Genomic DNA, 18,579 nt, shown 5'->3' with positions numbered 1-18,579 from the left:
ACAGATAATCTACGTAGGAAACAGACTTGACTTCAGGAAACTACTTACAGTGGCTGGCTTTCTTAAATAATACTGGGCACTTAATAATTCACTACATGGGAAGAGTCCATTTATATAGCTTTGCTTAGGCACTATTTTGGAACTTTCCCACAGAGGAGTAGTATTGGCTTCTGAGAAAGCAGGCAGAGGCAGAACTACGAAGGGGCCCTCCTGAGAGCTACCTCTATGTATGTGATGTTTACAGAGATAAAAATGAAAGGACGCGAAAATCACTGCTGGAGAAGGACGTAAAAGCTACAAAAGCAACTTTATAAAGAGAAGCACTCATTGAAAGCAGTCTTAGTCACGGAATCACAACCCAATGGCTTTGCAAAAAAGCAGGTAACTTCAACGTCAGGGCAACAATCAGAACCTCAATCTTGCTCAAATTAGAATATTGAATTTCATAAGTATGAAAGAAATTTTAAAAAAAAAGAGACAGAACAAAAATATTCTCTGCTGTCAAGCAAAGACCGAATTCAGGACTAGGCTGCATCTCAAGGTACAAGGCCTGCCCAGCATGCAAGAGCCCTTGCTTCTATCCCTAGCAGTCTTCTTCCTCCCTCTTAAAAGAACCAGTTCAATTACTCAGACAAAGCTGTATACCACATACACTGAAAAAATAAAATAAGACTAGAGTGTTCATTTGTTTCCTCTTCTCTCCCTCCCTTCCCTCTACCCCTCTGCTCCCTCTTTCTTTCAAATGCTGGACGTAGGACCAGAGTCTCATTCAAGCCAAGCAAGATATCTACCACTGGCTATACTACCAGGCCCCAGTGACTAATACTAAGACTGCAGCACTGCAAGAATGCTCTCCCACATCTTTCTTCCTCCTTCTCCCTTCTCCTTTTCCATCCTTCTTCTTCTTCTCCTGTTCCCTTCACCTTCTGCTCATACACTAATTATGAAACAAAATGCTGTTAAGACTTAGGAATTAAAAATCCCCATAACCAAAATGTGCTTTAAATACATGTGAGTTTTTATATGAATAAATGCAAATGATATTCCTTATCAGAAAGACAACCAAAAGGAGAAAACTGCAAAACTATTAGAGATATTACATTTAAAAGATATAACCTTCAGTATAAAATCACTTCCTTTTGTTTCCTATTTTTATAAAATAATTATTCCTATGTTAACATGCAAGAAGGAACCCAATGGGCTCAAATAATCTAGTGTGCTTAGTTAAATGCTATAAGACAGTTTAGATTTTTATTTCATTTAGAAAAAAGTACCAAAATAAACGGAGAGTACCTCTCGGCCAGGTTAGCACTGGTGTTGTGGAAGGACCGCGAATCTGGGGGGGGGAAGTGAGAAAAAAACAAACAAACATGATTTTTACCCTGAGGACAGGTATTGACCAATATTCAGGTTCCATGAGCCACCTTTGAGATTCTTCATAGGAAGAATACAAAGTAAGAAAGCAAATGCTGGATTTTTTGTTTTTTGGGGATTTTTTTTTGCTGTCGTTGTTGTTTCCACAGTGCTAAGCATGCTATCATCTATTTCTACTAGAAATCCAGCATTCTCTCCTTTTTACCTGAGAATTATTCAGATTGGTGACCAGGAAGAACCATTAGAGTGAGCATCTAAAGTCTTGGGCCTGTTGCTAATTTAGGATAAGATGTCTCCATTTCAGTTCCTCATTCATGCAATGAAGTTAGACTGAACCAGACAGGAGGGCCCTTCCCTGGCTGAGTGATACAATGAATGGGGCAGAGGAATTCTTTCTCCTCCCCTGACTATAGGAGCATACATGGAAGTAGATTATCAAAACTCTAAGGCTAATGAGACCACAAGTCATTAAGCTGGAAAAACATTGCTCTGATTGATCACATATGAAGCTGAGTACCAAGGACGTAGAAGGAACAGCAGGCAAACAACAAATGGTTTTCAATCTTTAGTGATATCAGATACAGTCTGCTTTGCTCAGTATGACTGTTAAGAAGTTCAAGACTTCAGGGCTGGGAAGGTGGCTCAGTGGTAGAGTGCTTGCCTTGCATGTATGAGGCCCTGGGTTCGATTCCTCAGCACCACATAAGCAGAAAAAGCCAGAAGTGGTGCTGTGGCTCAAGAGGTAGAGCGCTAGTCTTGAGCTGAAGAGCTGAGGAACAGCACCCAAACCCAGAGTTCAGGCCCCATGACTGGCAAAAAAGAAAAAAAAAAAAAAAAAGAAGTTCAAGACTTCAATCTGACAGAGGTTGAAAGATGTTCCACAACCAGACTGCCAGCATTTGAAACTCAGAATAGATTCTGAATAGTAATGCAGAATTGTAGCTACTGCTAAGTGACTCAAATAGCAGGTGGAAATAATGCAAATGTTTTAAAAAGATCTATAAGTCTTCAAAAAAAAATTGCCTTCTGTGTTTTCTCCTTTTCTCTAGAGTTTTCCCCCGACCTTTCCGGGATGAATGGTACCAACAGCCATGAGGGAAATGCTGACAGGTGTTTGTGATCTGTCCCCAATTCTGCACAATGTAGGTATGAAACTCAGCATTTTAACCTGATGTCACAGCTTAGAAAAATCAAGAAGGTACTTTAAAATTTTTCCCACTCAAAGGGTCTCTGATTAAATTCTCTCAAGACTCTTGCACATTTACACAATTACAAAGAGGAAAAAAATAAATTTGTCACTAAAGTGAACCCATAAAACATTAGTGAAAGTAAGTAGCATTTCAACCAGATTTTTTTCAAAAGGCCAAAATAACCTTCAGGCTTTTATCTTATACCCAGAGACTTTAGATCGTAATTACTATACAGACATGGCCAATTACTTTTCAGTATATTCCATGGGACACTGGTCTTAAGAATGCATAGACTTGCACATACTATGATTTTTAGTTCATGAATTTGGGAAGCAGCACATCAAACAATTAGAGAACAAATACAAGCCCCAAAAATATAGATAAAATAATCTCACTAGCTCTGATGCCTAACTTTCCAGAGGCTTGCCTTGATCTGTGTTCACATGACTCATACATCTTTTTAAAACTAATACAAATTATGTATAAAAACTGGAGTTGAGTTCCAGGCCCCTCATGGCTCATGTCTGCAATTCTATCTACTCAGAAGGCTAAGATCTGGGAATCACAGTTTAAAGCCAGCCTGAACAGGAAAGTCCAGGAGACTTTTATCTCCCATTAGCCAGTACAAAGCAGGACGTGGAACTGTAGCTCAAATGGTAGAGTGCCAGCCTTGAGAAATCTAAGAGTGCCTTGGCCCTGAGTTCAAGCCCTAGTACAGGCACTAAATAAATGAATGAATCAATGAATCAATAAGCAAGCAAGCAAGCAAGCAGACTATGAGGTTCAAATGTCTAATGGGTACCACCCTCTCTGAACATTATGATCACAAGTATTAAAGAGTTTTGGTATACAGTTTCTCTACTATTTGAAACATCTTTCGGGTGAGAGCAGTGAAAGCTGAAAAGAATGGCTTACTTTTATTCTGTGTATGAAAGAAGCTATGAAGTATGTTCTTAAGTTCTCTTAAGAAACTAAGTTTCCCAGGATATAGAGACAGAGAACCCCTGGTACTGTTCTCTGATGCAAAGAAGAGAACTGCTCTGCAGATGTCTGCTGGGGCATCCTCTCTCAGGGACATCCTCCCTAATGTCTTACAACTGAGCTGTCAATGTGTGCTGTCACGGCTTCCCGCCCCCAGAGGCTGCAGCTTGTCTACTTTCCACTCAGAAATGATACAAGCACTGTGGTTACCCTCATTACACAGTGTTTCCTTCCACATCAGTGGGTTCTAGCTTGGCAATATATAGGTTTCTGTGTCTTTTCTAATGTAAGTCATTTCGGACAACAACTCAATGAGCATCCATTTTCAGATGCTCCCATGTTAATCACTGTGGAAGTGTGTGGTAAAAGCAGCTATTAACTTCTTTAGCAGAGGGAAGAAGAGGGACAGGTAAGAGCTGAGCCACTGCAAGGCAGGATGACTTAAGAAAGCAGTTTGATTCTGCACAAGCAAGACACAGCCAGCCGCTTGCAAGACAAGGAGGGTGAATGTTTCTTTAATACTGATTAAATCCTGGTCAGACAGACTTGTCCGCTGTGTTCACTGCAAACTATCTAGCATTTCCTAAAGATAACAAGAGTTTTTACTTCCAATGCAGTCCATTTACAACTTGTTTCAAGTGTGAAATTTTCAAAATATGTTTTCAAAAGCGTGCTATATTTTATAGCCAAAAATGTAAGGTACTAAGGAGATTTTTAAACTGGAAAGGGAAAAGGAGCCAAAAGCTGACCTTTTAAGTGCTAAGTCATTTATTCAGAGGAAGAAGCGGGCACATTTTGAAAATGATGTTATACTGGGCTTTAAAGTAAGAAACAGGAAAAGTTGTTAAGATAGACGTAACTTTTTTTTAAAGCAGTATACTTACTGTCCAGTCCAGGATGGCTGATTGTCATTAATGAGATGGATTTGGTCAATGGAGAAGAAATGGCTGATGTACAGTAATTAAATCTCTGTTGCTTAGATCTGTGATATGTCTATGAAGTAAAAAGGTGAAGAACAGGTGCTAAGTACATGTTCTAGTATTTCTAGATAAGTACAAGCTAGTGGCAGAAAGGGGGGTTCAGCATACACTTGTCGTCAGACAAGACTTGGATTTTAGTCTGCCTCTGCCACTTAACAGCTAGTCAACTTCTGAGAACTCACTCAGCTTTTCCAAACCCTACTTTTGCATCTGAAACAAGGAATCATCCTTTAGAGCGGTTTTATATCCCCCGTTTCAAGCTTAGTCAGTGCTTAGTAAGTATTTTTTGGATCAAATAAAAAATAACTTCATTGGAAATATTGAATCATTTGAAATCCCTCCCCTGCCAAGACATAGTAGTATATAATACTATTCCTCTGAAAAGAGTTGGAAACTGAGGTGCAACTAAAAGTGTCTCAACATCCAAAGTGAAACAGCAGTGCATCTGGAAATCAGCCTAAATCTCCTTCATTTCCTTTCCTAAGATTAGACTGAGTCTACATAAACATGGGGGTGGCTGAAACTTGATAACTCGGTGTCATTCAGAGCAGCTTCAAGGTCCTATGATCAAACCAACTACAGAAATGACTACTAAACATCCCTGAAAATTGGGTCTGGGCATGGTGGGTCACACTTATAATCCCAGGAATTCAAGTGTTAGAAGGAGGATTTGAGAATACACACACACACACACACACACACACACACACACACACACACACACACACACACACACACACACTCACTCAAAATCATGTTTGGGACTAAGAATACCTGAGGAAATTAGAAATGAAGGGGGAGAGCATATTAGTGAACAATACTAAAATATATTGAAACACATTGCATCTGTGAACAGAGGTGATAAAAATAAGCTCACTGAAAGCTGTTGAATACTAGATGGTAAGTGGGTTGGGTAAGTGACAGTAGACCAGGAGGTCAATCTGATCAAAGTTCTGTAGATGCATGTGTGCGAAATTACATGGTAAAAATGAACATTCACCTCAACAAAAATGAATGTTAGGAAGGTAAAGTAAAAACCATGTCCCTTTTGGGATATGGATACTACAAAAAGGGTGAATGGAGAGGGTGAAGGAGGGCAAACAGGGTCAAAATACTTTTTTGTGCAAGTGTGAAAATGTAACAGTGAAGTTTAATGAAATTAGCATGGGACAAGGGAGTTGGGATAAGGAAGAGTAATGGGGTGAACCTGTAATGAAAGTACATTGTAAGATATATGGACATGTCAAAAGGAAACCAACCTCCATGTACAACCAACTGATGCTTAAAAAAAAAAAAAAAGTATGAGACTATATCTAAAAAAACAGACTAAAAGGCAAAAGAGGGCTGGGGGCATGGCTCAAGTGGAAGTAGAATTCAGTCCCTACGAAAGAAAGAAAGAAAGAAAGAAAGAAAGAAAGAAAGAAAGAAAGAAAGAAAGAAAGAAAGAAAGAAAGAAAGAAAGAAAGAAAGAAAGAAAGAAAGAGAAAGAAAGGGAAGAAAGAAAGGGAAGAAAGAAAGGGAAGGAAGGAAGGAAGGAAGGAAGGAAGGAAGGAAGGAAGGAAGGAAGGAAGAGAAAGAGAGAGAGAGAGAGAAAGAAAGAAAGAAAGAAAGAAAGAAAGAAAGAAAGAAAGAAAGAAAGAGAAAGAGAGACAGAGAGAAAGAAAGACAGATAGACAGAAAGAAAGAAAATCCAAACAAAAATTGTTAGACAGTGGAAATAAGGAGGTACCCCTCCTTTGAAAAAGCTTTTTCTAACTGCTAAATTCTCACTAACCCCTTTACCTTATACTAGGAAGAAATGTCTCTTTATGAGTTACACATTTTGAAAGAGAAGCAATGACAAATCTATTACTAGCATGAACTCAATTCAGTTGGTCCAAAGACTTCTTGATTATTTAGAACTTGTTCCTGTGTAACCATGGAATCAGACAAACAGTTGCTATGTTTCAAACACAACTGTGAGATCTGAAAAATGACCTCAGTGTAAGGCAGAGACTTTCAACAGGAAATTGGCTGTAGGCGTCTTGTCTAGATCTGAGAGATACAAGCAGCTCAAATACCCAGTCTAAGGCTAAACACAAAAAGAACCACAGGGACACAGAACTCCAGGAAGCCTATGCACAGCAAGCCTATGACAATATTGACACTTATCTAAAAATGCTGACTTTATCTCGAAAGCTAAACTAGAAAACCCATTTTAGAAAAGTTTCTTAAAGACAGAGTCACGTGTCAAATTTTTGAAAATATCCACCTCAGAAAAGGTATCACACAAACAGTATTACAAAAGCTCAAATGTTCTCATACCCACAACTAAAACCTGTTAACTTTAAAGACATGGAAGAAGCAGGGAACCTCCACAGCCAGGAACTCTGGCTTGAAATTTGATCAATTTAAAGCATTACACCTTTTGATTTTTAAAGGATTCTATACACTTGAGAAATTTATTTCTCAAATTTTCATGGGTTATATTTGTTCTTATCAAAGCTGCACTCAGTGATCATCAAAGTATTTGGGGGGGGGAGGGGGGAAGTGGGGGAGGGTGGACACAGGGCTTTTGCTATGTAGACTAGGATAGCCTGCAACTTGCAATCCTCCTGTTTCTGCTTCAGAGTACTGATTAGGATTACAAGCATGCTCCACCAAGTGGAATATTTGTAATATTATGTAGTGGGCCAAGCAGAATTCAACAACAAGGAGTGGTAAAGTTCTTTCAAGCTTTTAATTTGATTTTCATTAGGCCCAATTTCTTCTTACATAAACATAAAAAATTCACTCATTATTAAAAGAATCCTGTCACATCTTTATTTGGTCACATCATTGCTCTTGTAGTAGGCTGCAATAAAGAAATTTCTGGAGCTCCCAACTCTAGGACCCTTCTATAGAGAGTACCTATACTTTCATTTCCATAAGCTAGCTGCTTTACTATCTAAAAATAAAAATTGCTACACAAAATCCCAGTCATCAAGTCAAAGAATAGTTCTAATTCTTTAAATTAGAAATGTTTGTTTCATTCGATTTTTTCCTGAAACTCCATCTATTCAAATCATCTATTCATATTTTTGTTTAACTGGAAACGCTTCATTTGTAGAAATTAAAAATCATCCCAGAATCCTTTCATAAATGAGTCCAAAACTGCCTGAACCAGGAGGGTGAAAGAGGAATAGGAATGAGTAGGACGCTCATGGAATTCGACTTCTCAACTCAAAAACTCTCCCAGGGTTGTCAAAGGTGGGTCTGAAAAGATAAGAACTAAGAAAAAAAAATCACTTCATTTGACTAAGAAGGAGGTCCTCTGCTTTCAAGACAGGCATTCCAAGAGAGTAGCAGTATAAACTAAGGTGATTAAGTGGTGAGAAAGGAGGCAAGGGAGGCAGGGGGTGTAATGCTCTCTAGAGAACTCTAGTAGGGATAGAAAGCTGAGGGAATCAAGTCACTCCCTTGACATTATGGTTGAGACAAAGCACATTTTTTTTCTAAGAAGGAGAAACCAGGGACATGTTTTTGCAAACTAAAAAACTGAATAATGACTTGCAACACACGTCATATTTCTACAGAGGTGGTAAAAGAAGGCCATGGGTAAGGAGAAATTCAACTGAATGTTCTGGATATATTCCCAATTTTTCTTTGATAGAATATTTAAAATCTTAAATACTAAATACTTGATTTTAGTGGTAACTTGGGCCTATTATTTAATAGGTAAGTAATCATAGCCACTAGCTTTATCCTAACAGAGAAGCCTTCCTTGTCTTCCATGTTCCTAATACATACAAACTCCTACTTTGAGACAAATATTTTTTTTCCAAATGGGCAAAATGCATTCATTTCAGCCTTACCTGCTGATCAAATATCCTATGTTCTCGTTGGTTTGATTCCAGATTCTCTTCGGAAAGTGATACCAGAGAGTCACGCCGCTCCTCAATACCAAAAGGGTGTCTAAGATCTTTGGCGTTGGCAGAGTTTACTTCTAGAGATGAAGATGGCTTGCTCCCAACACCATCTCCTCCTGTCAAGCCTTCCAGACTGAAACTGAACACAGAGCATGGGAGTTGTTAATGCATTCATTCCATTTGTAGGTCTCATCATGGAAGGAGGCACATGCTCTGATATTATGCCTATATCCCCTCTGTCTATAAGGGCACAGTGTAAGTACCACCTACCTTTGCCCCAAAAGCTTTGGAATGCTGAGAAAGAAGAGGGCATGCAGGCTTTCATACCTTGTTCAACTTCTCTAAATGTTGAACTAGCTAAGACTATTTTCTTAGATTTCTTTCCAATATGGTACATGGACAGATCGTATTTATATTACCTTTTATATTCCTCATATATATGTTTTCCATTCATCTAATTAATGTTTGCCAGAATCAACTCAGCAAACATCAAATGCCATAGAAAGAGTATGAGCACAGTAACTTTGAGAAGTCATTTGCATGTGTGTCCACTGTGACTCCATATCTTTACATCTAACCATTTTCTACCTCACTGTCACAACTTTACAGGTCTGCTACCACCCAGAACACTCTATCGTTAGTCTATTATCCTCTGTGCACACCTGGCCAAACAACCACTGTTGACAGGCTTCCTATCACTGCAGGCAGGCACATGAAACACTAATAAATTAAATGCTGAGAGGTGGAGGCATGGCGCAGGGGTAGAGCATCTGCTTAGACTGAGCTCAAACTACAGTACTGCATAAAAGTCCCAAAACAGGGTTTGGAATTTTAATGAGATTTTTTTTTTAATATGGGATTCATCGGGTAAAGATTTTGTGGTCAGCAGAATAAAAACCACTTTTTACAAGCAGGAAGCTACAGAGAAAGGTTAGTTGTCTATTTTCCTTGGGTGGCTAACTAGGATAATTAATGTTTTAGCTACAGTGGTAATGCCTTAAATATAAGCAAGAACTTAGAAATATTTGTAGGTGTCCATGTCCTCAGGAAACAGCTAGAAGCTGAGGTAGTGGTGCAACCCAGTTAACACTAGCTACGTGGTAAACTAAAGATCAGGAGGATCACGGTTCAAGGCCAGCTTGAGCAAGAAAGACAGCCTAACTCAATCGACATGCCAAGAATGGTGTCACACTTCGGAAGCCCAGCTTTGAGGAAGGTGTGGCTAGGAGGATCGGGGTCTGAGGCTGGCCCTGGGCAAAAAAGCAAGACTATCTGAAAAATAACTAAAGTGAAAAAGAGCTCATTGGAATATGGCTGGTGGTATACTAAAGCTATTTAGTTACATTCATTCTGTAAAAAAAAAAAACTGTACAGTTAATTGCTATAATTAAAATCATACATGCCAGCCCAGAAGGGTTGCTATTTAATGTTTTTTGTTTTATAAATTACTTATGAGCTAAAGTCATATGCTTCTATTTTTCTCTATTAGGTAAGTTACACAAAAATTTGTTTTTCTGATTTCAAAATAACAATAGAAGCTATGAATCACTATAATGAAATGTATAAAACTCATATTCAATAGCAGGGATAAGAAGAAAGGGATAAGTAAAGAAAAAAATTAATTTTCTGTTGTGAGCTATTTAAAAAGCTTGAGAAAACCAGATCTATGTTCCCCCTAAAATTCAACCCTAAAAAATGTTTTGGTAATTAAGTCTGGCTGCTTAAGCTGAGGGACCATGAAATGATCATGCAGATCTCTGAAATTGGAAATTTAAGCACAGCGGCAGATTGAATAATGTTACAGAGATCCATGCATCTCTTTGTTTTCTTTTGCTTTTTACTATGTTCAATATGTTTATTTAACTTTCGGTTATTCATTTATTTAACATTTGGTAATAAATCACTTGTGTAACATTCGATGTCAGATGACATCAGTGCATCTTATTAGTTACCTTGCTTCTCTCATTGTTTTTCTAAGAAGCTCTGAATTGGAAAGACTAAAAAGAAAGGAAACTCGGTCTACCATCCCACAGAGGCAAGGAAAGTATCAGCTACTTGAGACAAACGGGTTGCACAGGGCACACTGTGTGGCTTGGGGTTGGTGAAGCCCACAGGCAAGGCAACAGAATACCGTGCTCAGACAAAGCAGCTACCCATAAGCATGCCAGCTCAGAGAAGCCAGCTCCAAGCCAAAAGCCAGATGCCATACTTTATGGTTCCCCGCTTGGTGGCTAGATACATAACCATACTATACCTTCTGTAATTAAAGTCAGCACTCGGGGCAGCAGAATATTGTACACCAGAGGGACACCAGCTCATACTAGATGACATCAAAGGCAGAAACAGAAATGGGGGAAGAAAAGGGGACACAAGTGTGGAGTTATTAAGTTTAAAAGAAAGGACACAGTTAAGAGACAGATTTATTTAATCATTCCCAAACCTTGGATTAATACCGAGAATTCAGAGTAAGAACCATGGAAAACTTAAAACAGTCCTATTGATGGTCTATCTAGATGATGTTTTGGAGAAAAGACTATGGGAGTTCTTGCCAGGCCAACTTAAAGCCCAAGAATTACTGCTAGTAGTCCCTTGGCAGAGACCCATCCCATTGTAGTTTCTGCTTTAGAAATTTTCAGAGAGGTGTTTTAACCCCCACTATTGGGACACTTTAACTTTATCCCTTTACATACATCTCAGCAACCAAATGACCTTGCCACAGTTTCACTAAGTATATACTAGGGTGGGCTTCCTGAATGACCAGTTTTCTGCATTTATTGTCTATCCATTAAGGATCCAATTAAACCAGACAATCTTGAGTCTTAAAATCCTGTAGGATTCTCAATCAAAATTCTGCTACAAATAAAGCATGCAACAACAGCGACATTCCCTTGTATTTTAATGATAAGAATTCCTTCAACTTCTATGGCACTGAGCTAATACATATTTTAAATTGGAAACTTTTTTCATAAGATTAAAACAAATCTATATGATCATCTGGCTCCCTTGATTATCCCAGTATAGTAGCAAAAGAAAATCTGAGAGCTGGAAATAATAAATAGAGCCAGTTTAAAGAACAATATTGATGTAGAAGACTGGGAAGGAATTTAAAATGGAGAATGACAGGGAGATAGACATGAACAGCTTTCCTAAGGACCCAGGAAATGAAAGATGTTCTAAGTCTGCCCTTTCTATTAGCAGCTAACTTCCCTCACAATCCAGAGCATCCCAAGGCCTTAGTTCTTCAGTTGGTAGGCTGGGAGGCGGCTGGGGGGGGGGGGGGGGGCGGGGGAGGTGCTGATATGGACTAGTTCTTTGGCTTTGAAATTTAGTAAGTTCCACATTAAATATATACAGACACAGACAGACAGACAGACAGACACACACACACACACACACACACACACTTATTCCTACTTTAATACTTGTTAGAATGTTTCAATTTTACAATTTTTTTGGGGTCAGTTGTGGGGCTTGAACATAGGTCCTGGACACTATGCCTGGGTTCTTTTACTCAATGCTAGTGCTCTACCACTTGAGCCACAGCTCTACTTCCTGTTTTCTGGTGGTTCGTTGGAGATAAGAGTCTCACAGACTTTCCTGCCTGGACTGGCTCTGAACTGTGATCCTCAGATTTCAGCCTCCTGAGTAGCCAGGATTATAAAGGTGAACTACCAGCGCCTAGCTTACAAACTGTTAAATTATATATTATGGCTTTTCTACAAGAAATGTTTCACTCATCTTAAATTTAACTAGAATTGTTTATTACACTTGTATATATACACTAACTTGGAATGAATCCAGCAACTTATCCCCAAGTGCAAGCTTTTAGTAAATTCATAACACAGAAACACTGTCAAATGTATCTTCAAAGGCTTTAGAGACCTTCTACTGAAAGAGGCATTTAATAACATGTTCTCCTTAACTGAAGTCACTATCATATGAGATTCATGAGATTATCTGAATATAAGCTCAATTTTGGCCTAAAATAAAGCCTAAAAGGAAGTATCCACTTGAGGAAGATGAAGCAGAAAGATAAAAGATCACTCCCTGCTTGCTTCTGTATAAGATTCAGCTAATGGATACAAATACTTCACCGCAAAGGTCTCTTACTATGAGAAATATTGAATAGTAATAGAAGTATACTTTTTGGATTGTTGAATGTTTTTAAGTAAATGTAATGCATAAATACTTCACTAGTGGCTTCTCAACAATAAAATATAACCTACATTTGGAAAGTGTGAAGCAAATGGATATTGTTGGACTAGAAATAAGCCTACCAGCTTATAAATCACTGGTTTTTAGCTTCAACTTTTTAAACTAACAAATGATTAATTCAAAGCCTGAGATCAGCTCATACTTCTTAATTGTTTTGTGAAGTGACTCTTTCAATCATGGAACCTAAGGGTATGAGGAATGGCTCAAGTGGTAGAGAGCTTGCCTGGTACGCATGAGGCCTTGAGTTCAAACCCCAGGACTAAAACAAAACCCCAACAACAAAAAATGAGAGAATAGAAACTGCCAGGTGGCCTAGTTAATAATACCTTCTATCCTATTGAAAATATTTTAGAACCTTTGTAATTCTATTTCTTATTTTCAAGAGGAGGGAACAGAAAGAGGAAGGGAGGAAAACAAGAGTGGGAGACAGTGTGAATGGACAGTAGGGAAGGGAGATAAGGGGAGGGAGAAAAAGAAGGGAGGGAGGTTGGTTTCCAGGGTCTCTTACATAGGTACAACATGGAAAATGTTTCAAATTCTCCTAGATAAAAAGTTGGGGGAGAGGCTATTATCAAAGTAATCTGAACAAATAAATACTAGAAAAAATATTTTTTAAAATTTAAAAGATAAAATAAAAAGCTTTAAAGAAACTTATTTCTTCTGGAATGGGCATAATGACAAGCAATTAACAAGCACCTATATTTTGTTAGCCTGAACAAGAAACGACATTATTTGAAATTAGATTGTCCAACTGTAGTAAGCAGAAGATGATTGTTAGTATATGCTCAAAGGCAACGTGTTAGTCCATGGATTTAGTGAACTCTGTACCTTCTTCTATGAATGGGAGGTCTCCTGACCACATCCCCAAGAACTCGCATTGAACTGAAAATGAATGGTGGAAGAGGTCAGTGAGGTCAGTGAGACAAAATGGGCTATAAATGCATGACATATATAGATACCTCAATGGAGAAGACATGATCCCTACAGACAAACAGCACAGGAGGAGAGAGGTTGAAGAAATGTGAAATGACAAAAGCAATCAGAACTGAAAGGACCTCTGTGGAGGACTACTTCCATCCCTTCTTGCTCCAAAGAGTTCATCTAATGACCAAGCTGTGAAGTGTATTAACTTTGTAACTTAATAGGATTAGGAAAAAAGTGCCATTCAAAATTTTAAAAGGTTTTCCTTTTGGGTTACACAATACACAAGTAACACAAGAATGGTCATACTATTAAAGTGATAACTGAAACTTAACTCTTACTCTATGCTATAAAGAGGTATTGAGATAGTGGTACTAGGTACTTATCAACTCTATGGTCAACCATGATCTGTGACATACAGGATGAAGCGTAATAGGGTTCTAGTCTCCAATCATGATTGTCTATAATCTTTGCAAATCATTTTTATCTGAGCTACATACAGCTCTGAATTCAAAATCATAACAAAGGGGTCCACAGCAGTGACAGAGAAAAATGGGTTGAGTTGTGGCTCAAGAGGTAGAGTGCCAGCCAAAAGGCAGAGTGAGCATGACCCTTACCTCAAGCCACCAAAAGAAAAATAAGTTAACACATAAAATAAACCCTCCTTCTCTCAAGCTGTTTGCTATTCACTATCTAAAATTAGGGTGACCTATCCAGAAGTTTCCCTTACTCAGGAAGGGAATTCTGATCATGTCTATTTCCCTTTTTTGTCAGTCATGCTTAAACCCAGGGCCTTGGTGTTGTCTCTGGGCTTTTTCACTCAAGGCTCTACCACTTTGAGCCACAGCTCCACTTCTGGTTTTCTGGTGGTTCATTGGAGATAACAGTCTCACAGACTTTCCAGCCTAGGCTGGCTCTGAACCACAATAGCTAGGATTACAGGTGTGAGTCACCAGTGCCTGGCTCATCTATTTCCAATTATTGTGACTGCTTAAAAAAAAAACAAAACAGCAACAGGGCTGGGAAGTGCTTGCCTCGCATGAATGAGGCCCTGGGTTCAATTCCTCAGTACCACACAAGCAGAAAAAGTTGGTAGTGGCACTGTGGCTCAAGTGGTAGAGCTCTCGCCTTGAGCTGAAGAACTGAGGGACAGCGCCCAGGCCTAGAGTTCATACCCCACAACCGACGACAAAAAAAAGTACATTTAAAACTGGGACAAAAACCCTTTAGGACTTGAGTTCCATATAACCTAGGATTTCAAATGTCTATAAAACAACATGGCAAGTAATACTGCTTTAAAAGAACAACAACCAACCAAAAAAACTATGTTACAGAATGATACAGGGTTGTAGGAAGAGAATTTGACTAAGACCAGAAACCTGGATTCTACTGACCTTGAATAATGTAAATTATTTGCACCAGTCTTATAATGTGTCAAAAATGAGTCTGAAAAAATTAGCAAATTAGGAGAGTATAGGGTAGTACTGTGAGCTAGCTCCATGAAGACAGGACATGTCTTGTTTATCTCTATCTCCAGAACTTAGAACAGTGCCAAGCACTGGGTATACTCTGGCTGATTAAAAGAATACAGGAGTGAGCTGGCTGATTAAAAGAATACATGAGTGAGCAAATCTGACTAGATCACACATTCTCCTAGCTGCATCTCCTTATGAAAGCAGCTCTGGAATAAGTATACCATCCAGGATATCTACAGGGCTGAGAACCACTAGTTCTTTATAGTTAAAACTACCTGCTTTAAGTTCATCTGGGCAGTCAATGGTCAGAAACAAAATTCAACTCCTGCTACCAAAATGAAGGCTTAAGGCTGGATCGTACTTGTAAAAGACTGTAGGACACTTGAGAAAATACCAACATTTTTGTGGTCCCTTGTGAGTCTTCTGCTCTCTTGAGAAATAAACATCAACAATTTAGACTTATCAAAACTTTCTGCAGTAGAAACACTTTACTTCTTAAGACACACTTTGAATACTTAGATGTGTTAAGAATGTTCTGGCAGGAGTAAATATTACCATGTGTTAAATACTACTTAACGGTCATACTATATTATTACAAATGTACTGACAGGCAAGAATTTGCAGATGGGAAAATTAAGTTCAGGGTGATCAAGTGACTTACCCAAAGCCTATGCTATTTATGCAAGTTACAGAGTTGGAGTCTGAATAGAGTTTGTTCTAATTTCAAGGCCTGTATTATTTCTTCTCTTAAACTCTTTTGACCAGAAACAGTACCAAGTGAGAAATATCTCAAAAGCAGGCGCAGAGACATGAAATGAATGGACTCCCGGCTCACCTGCGCTGGTTCATTTCTGCATCGCTGGCAGCGTTCTTCCCAGGACCCCAGCTGTGCCTCCGGAACGGGGACAGGGAGCGCATGGAGCTCCTCAGGATGGAGCAGTTGGCAGGCACTTCTGTGATGCTGTCCATCTCCTCCTCTTCCACGTCACCTGAGCCCGTAGGCTCACTCTCACTCTCTCGACCCTCCATTCCCATCCCAGGGCTGTAGAAGCCATTGGGGCTTTGATGATCTCTGGGCTTGTTGAGCTTTGAGGCTGGAGGGAGGGACCCATCACTGCCATGAGAAGAGTGTTGATCCAGGGAAGCTGTATCATCCGTGGAAGAACTGGACCCCATGATATCACAAACCAACTGCTCTTCCTCAGGCTGCAATGGGAGAAAGCACATCTGGTTGAAACTGCAGGTGCAAGCAGATACCCTCAATTATTCCAGACCAAGTCAAGTGGGTCTAAGAAGACCAAGGGCAATAACTGAATTCAAGCACAGATTCAAACCACCCCTTTGGCCTCTAGTACAGTACTCAAGGATTGACAACTGTCTGTTAACTTATTGGAGGTGCTAATTTAGAAAGCACATCATATTTTCCTTCTAGGGGAAAAAGTTCTTAGGATAATTCAGCCCATACCATCAACTGAAACAAAGGGAGCCATGATTAGTCTGGGGGGAAGAAAAGTGGGGGAGGGGAATCTACCATATAGAACCATAAATTCCTGCTATGTTAAGTTCAATCTTTTGAAAAGTTTTAACTGAAACAAAGTAGCCTATATTAAGTACAAATATGATGTAGTGAACCTAATAGTCCCAAAACAAACACATGGCTGTTTTTAAGCACCCTTTTGAAAAATGCTCAATAACTTATAATCCTATCTAAACTCTGCCAGTTTCTAAATGGGGAAAAGCTAGCATTTCTCAATTCACTGGGAAATATTTGTATTACAGGGACAAAGCCTACGGAAACAATCTGGTAATGAGGTTTTCCATAAAGTAACAATGCTTCTTCTCTGACCAACCTGTAAAACCTAATAAGAACTCTGGTACTAGTAGCTTGACACCAAGCACACACAATATGATGATTGAGAAAAAGATGAACATCACAGCACACAAGACCAAAATACTAAAAGAAGTCAAAGTACCTAGGAGACAGGTGAGCACACAGGGTCACTGCCCTATTGTACACTCTTACAGGTTGGGGAGCAGAGAATGGGGAAGGGACACTGCCATCTTTCTTTTTTCACTACTAACTCATGGTTAGCCAGGTGACTCAATGTTTTACTATGGGTTCTAGGAGAAAATATAAAGAGAGAGAGAGAGACAGAGAGACAGAGAGACAGAGAGAACCATGGAGTCATTTCAAAGTTGGAATGGGAATCAAGCCCTTTATTTGGAAAGGTTATTTGTTTGCTTACATTGGTTTGTTCTGTTTTGACAGTACTGGGGACTGAACTCAGGGCAGCCTTGAACTTTTAGGAAGGATGCTGCTCTGCCACTTGAGCCACACCTCCAGCACCTTTTTGTCTTGGCTATTTTGAAAGTGGGATCTGCCTTATGCCCAGCCAGATTACACTGTGACTCTCCTAATTGTGTTTCTCTGTGTTTCTGAGGATAGCAGGTGCTAGCCACTGCACCCAGCCATTATGTGTCTCCCATAGCTAAGATGACAGGCGCACGCCACTGCGCCTAGCCATTGGTTAAAGTGGAATCTCCCCAACTTCTTTTTTTGCTTGGCTAGCTTCAAACTGTAATTACCCCATCTCTGCCCTCAAGTAGCTAGGATTACAGGTTTGCACCACCAAGCTCAGCTTTGTGCCTGATCGCACCAGCTATTTTCTAACATTTTTTTCCCACTCTAAAGATTTCACTTTCTTAGATTAGCTCCTGTTTGAATGATATGTAGGATGAGACCAAGTGGGAAAAGGAGATTATAATGTAGGCCAGAAAACAGAGACTCAGATTGTCTAATGGAGTCTTCCCAAGTGCGCAAGCTGTGAGTAACAGAATCAGGGTTGGAATCAGAGCTGATTTTAACTCAAACAAACCTTCCTGTCAGCTCCATCATTTCTAAAATCACTTGTAAGATGTCAAAGTCATCAGAAAGCCCCTTCACCAGACAGCCTGCAAAATAAAACTGTGCTTGACCAAATAAATTCTGAAAAGTGGTATTACCTTTAAATGAAATTACTGACTGTCCTTTTTATGTCACCAAAGGACTGAAACAGCCATCCTAAAAGATTCCTATTCAAGGTGCTCCCCTCTCCAGAAGGAAAATGTCAATAGTCAAAAACAAAACTTTGGAGGGGAATTCTACAGTGTCTTAGCTTTCTCACACTACTTACTGAGTCAAAGTCCTCTCCTTAAAATAGGTGTCCCTCTCAGAAGGAGACCTTATTTGAAAATAAGTCTTTGTAGATGTAATTGATTAAGGTGAGGTCATGGGCCTAGACCAAACATGAGTGGGTCTCCTTGTAAGAGAAGTGAAACAAAAGACAGAGATTCTCAAGCAAACATCATGTGACAAGTAAAACAGAGAGTTGGTCAACCCAGGCAATGCCAAGGAGTGTAACAAGCACCAGAAACCAGCAGGGAAGCCAACACTGGCAAAATATGGACCCTTAAATTTCATTCATTTATTCGTCAAACACTTATTATTTATATTACACAAGGTGTTCTGTGTGTCTTGGGAAACTGCTCTCATTTTAAGACCCTAACATATACCACA

General features: G+C 39.3%; 1 protein-coding gene across 1 annotated transcript in view; it reads right to left on the bottom strand.

The window, feature by feature from the left end:
* Positions 1-18,579, bottom strand: part of Akap13 (A-kinase anchoring protein 13) — a 177,502-nt gene that overhangs the window by 41,492 nt on the left and 117,431 nt on the right. Inside the window, 5 exon segments of the mRNA XM_042698540.1 lie at positions 1,294-1,336; positions 4,430-4,538; positions 8,359-8,551; positions 13,456-13,509; positions 15,859-16,229. Of these exon segments, the coding sequence (XP_042554474.1) occupies positions 1,294-1,336; positions 4,430-4,538; positions 8,359-8,551; positions 13,456-13,509; positions 15,859-16,229 (770 nt within the window).

This window comes from Dipodomys spectabilis, unplaced genomic scaffold (genome assembly GCF_019054845.1).
Source record: "Dipodomys spectabilis isolate Male_0828 unplaced genomic scaffold, ASM1905484v1 ptg000233l, whole genome shotgun sequence".
Taxonomy (NCBI): Eukaryota; Metazoa; Chordata; class Mammalia; order Rodentia; family Heteromyidae; genus Dipodomys; species Dipodomys spectabilis.
Note: the sequence above shows the minus strand (reverse complement) of the source record. Positions and strands in the feature narration are given on the sequence as shown.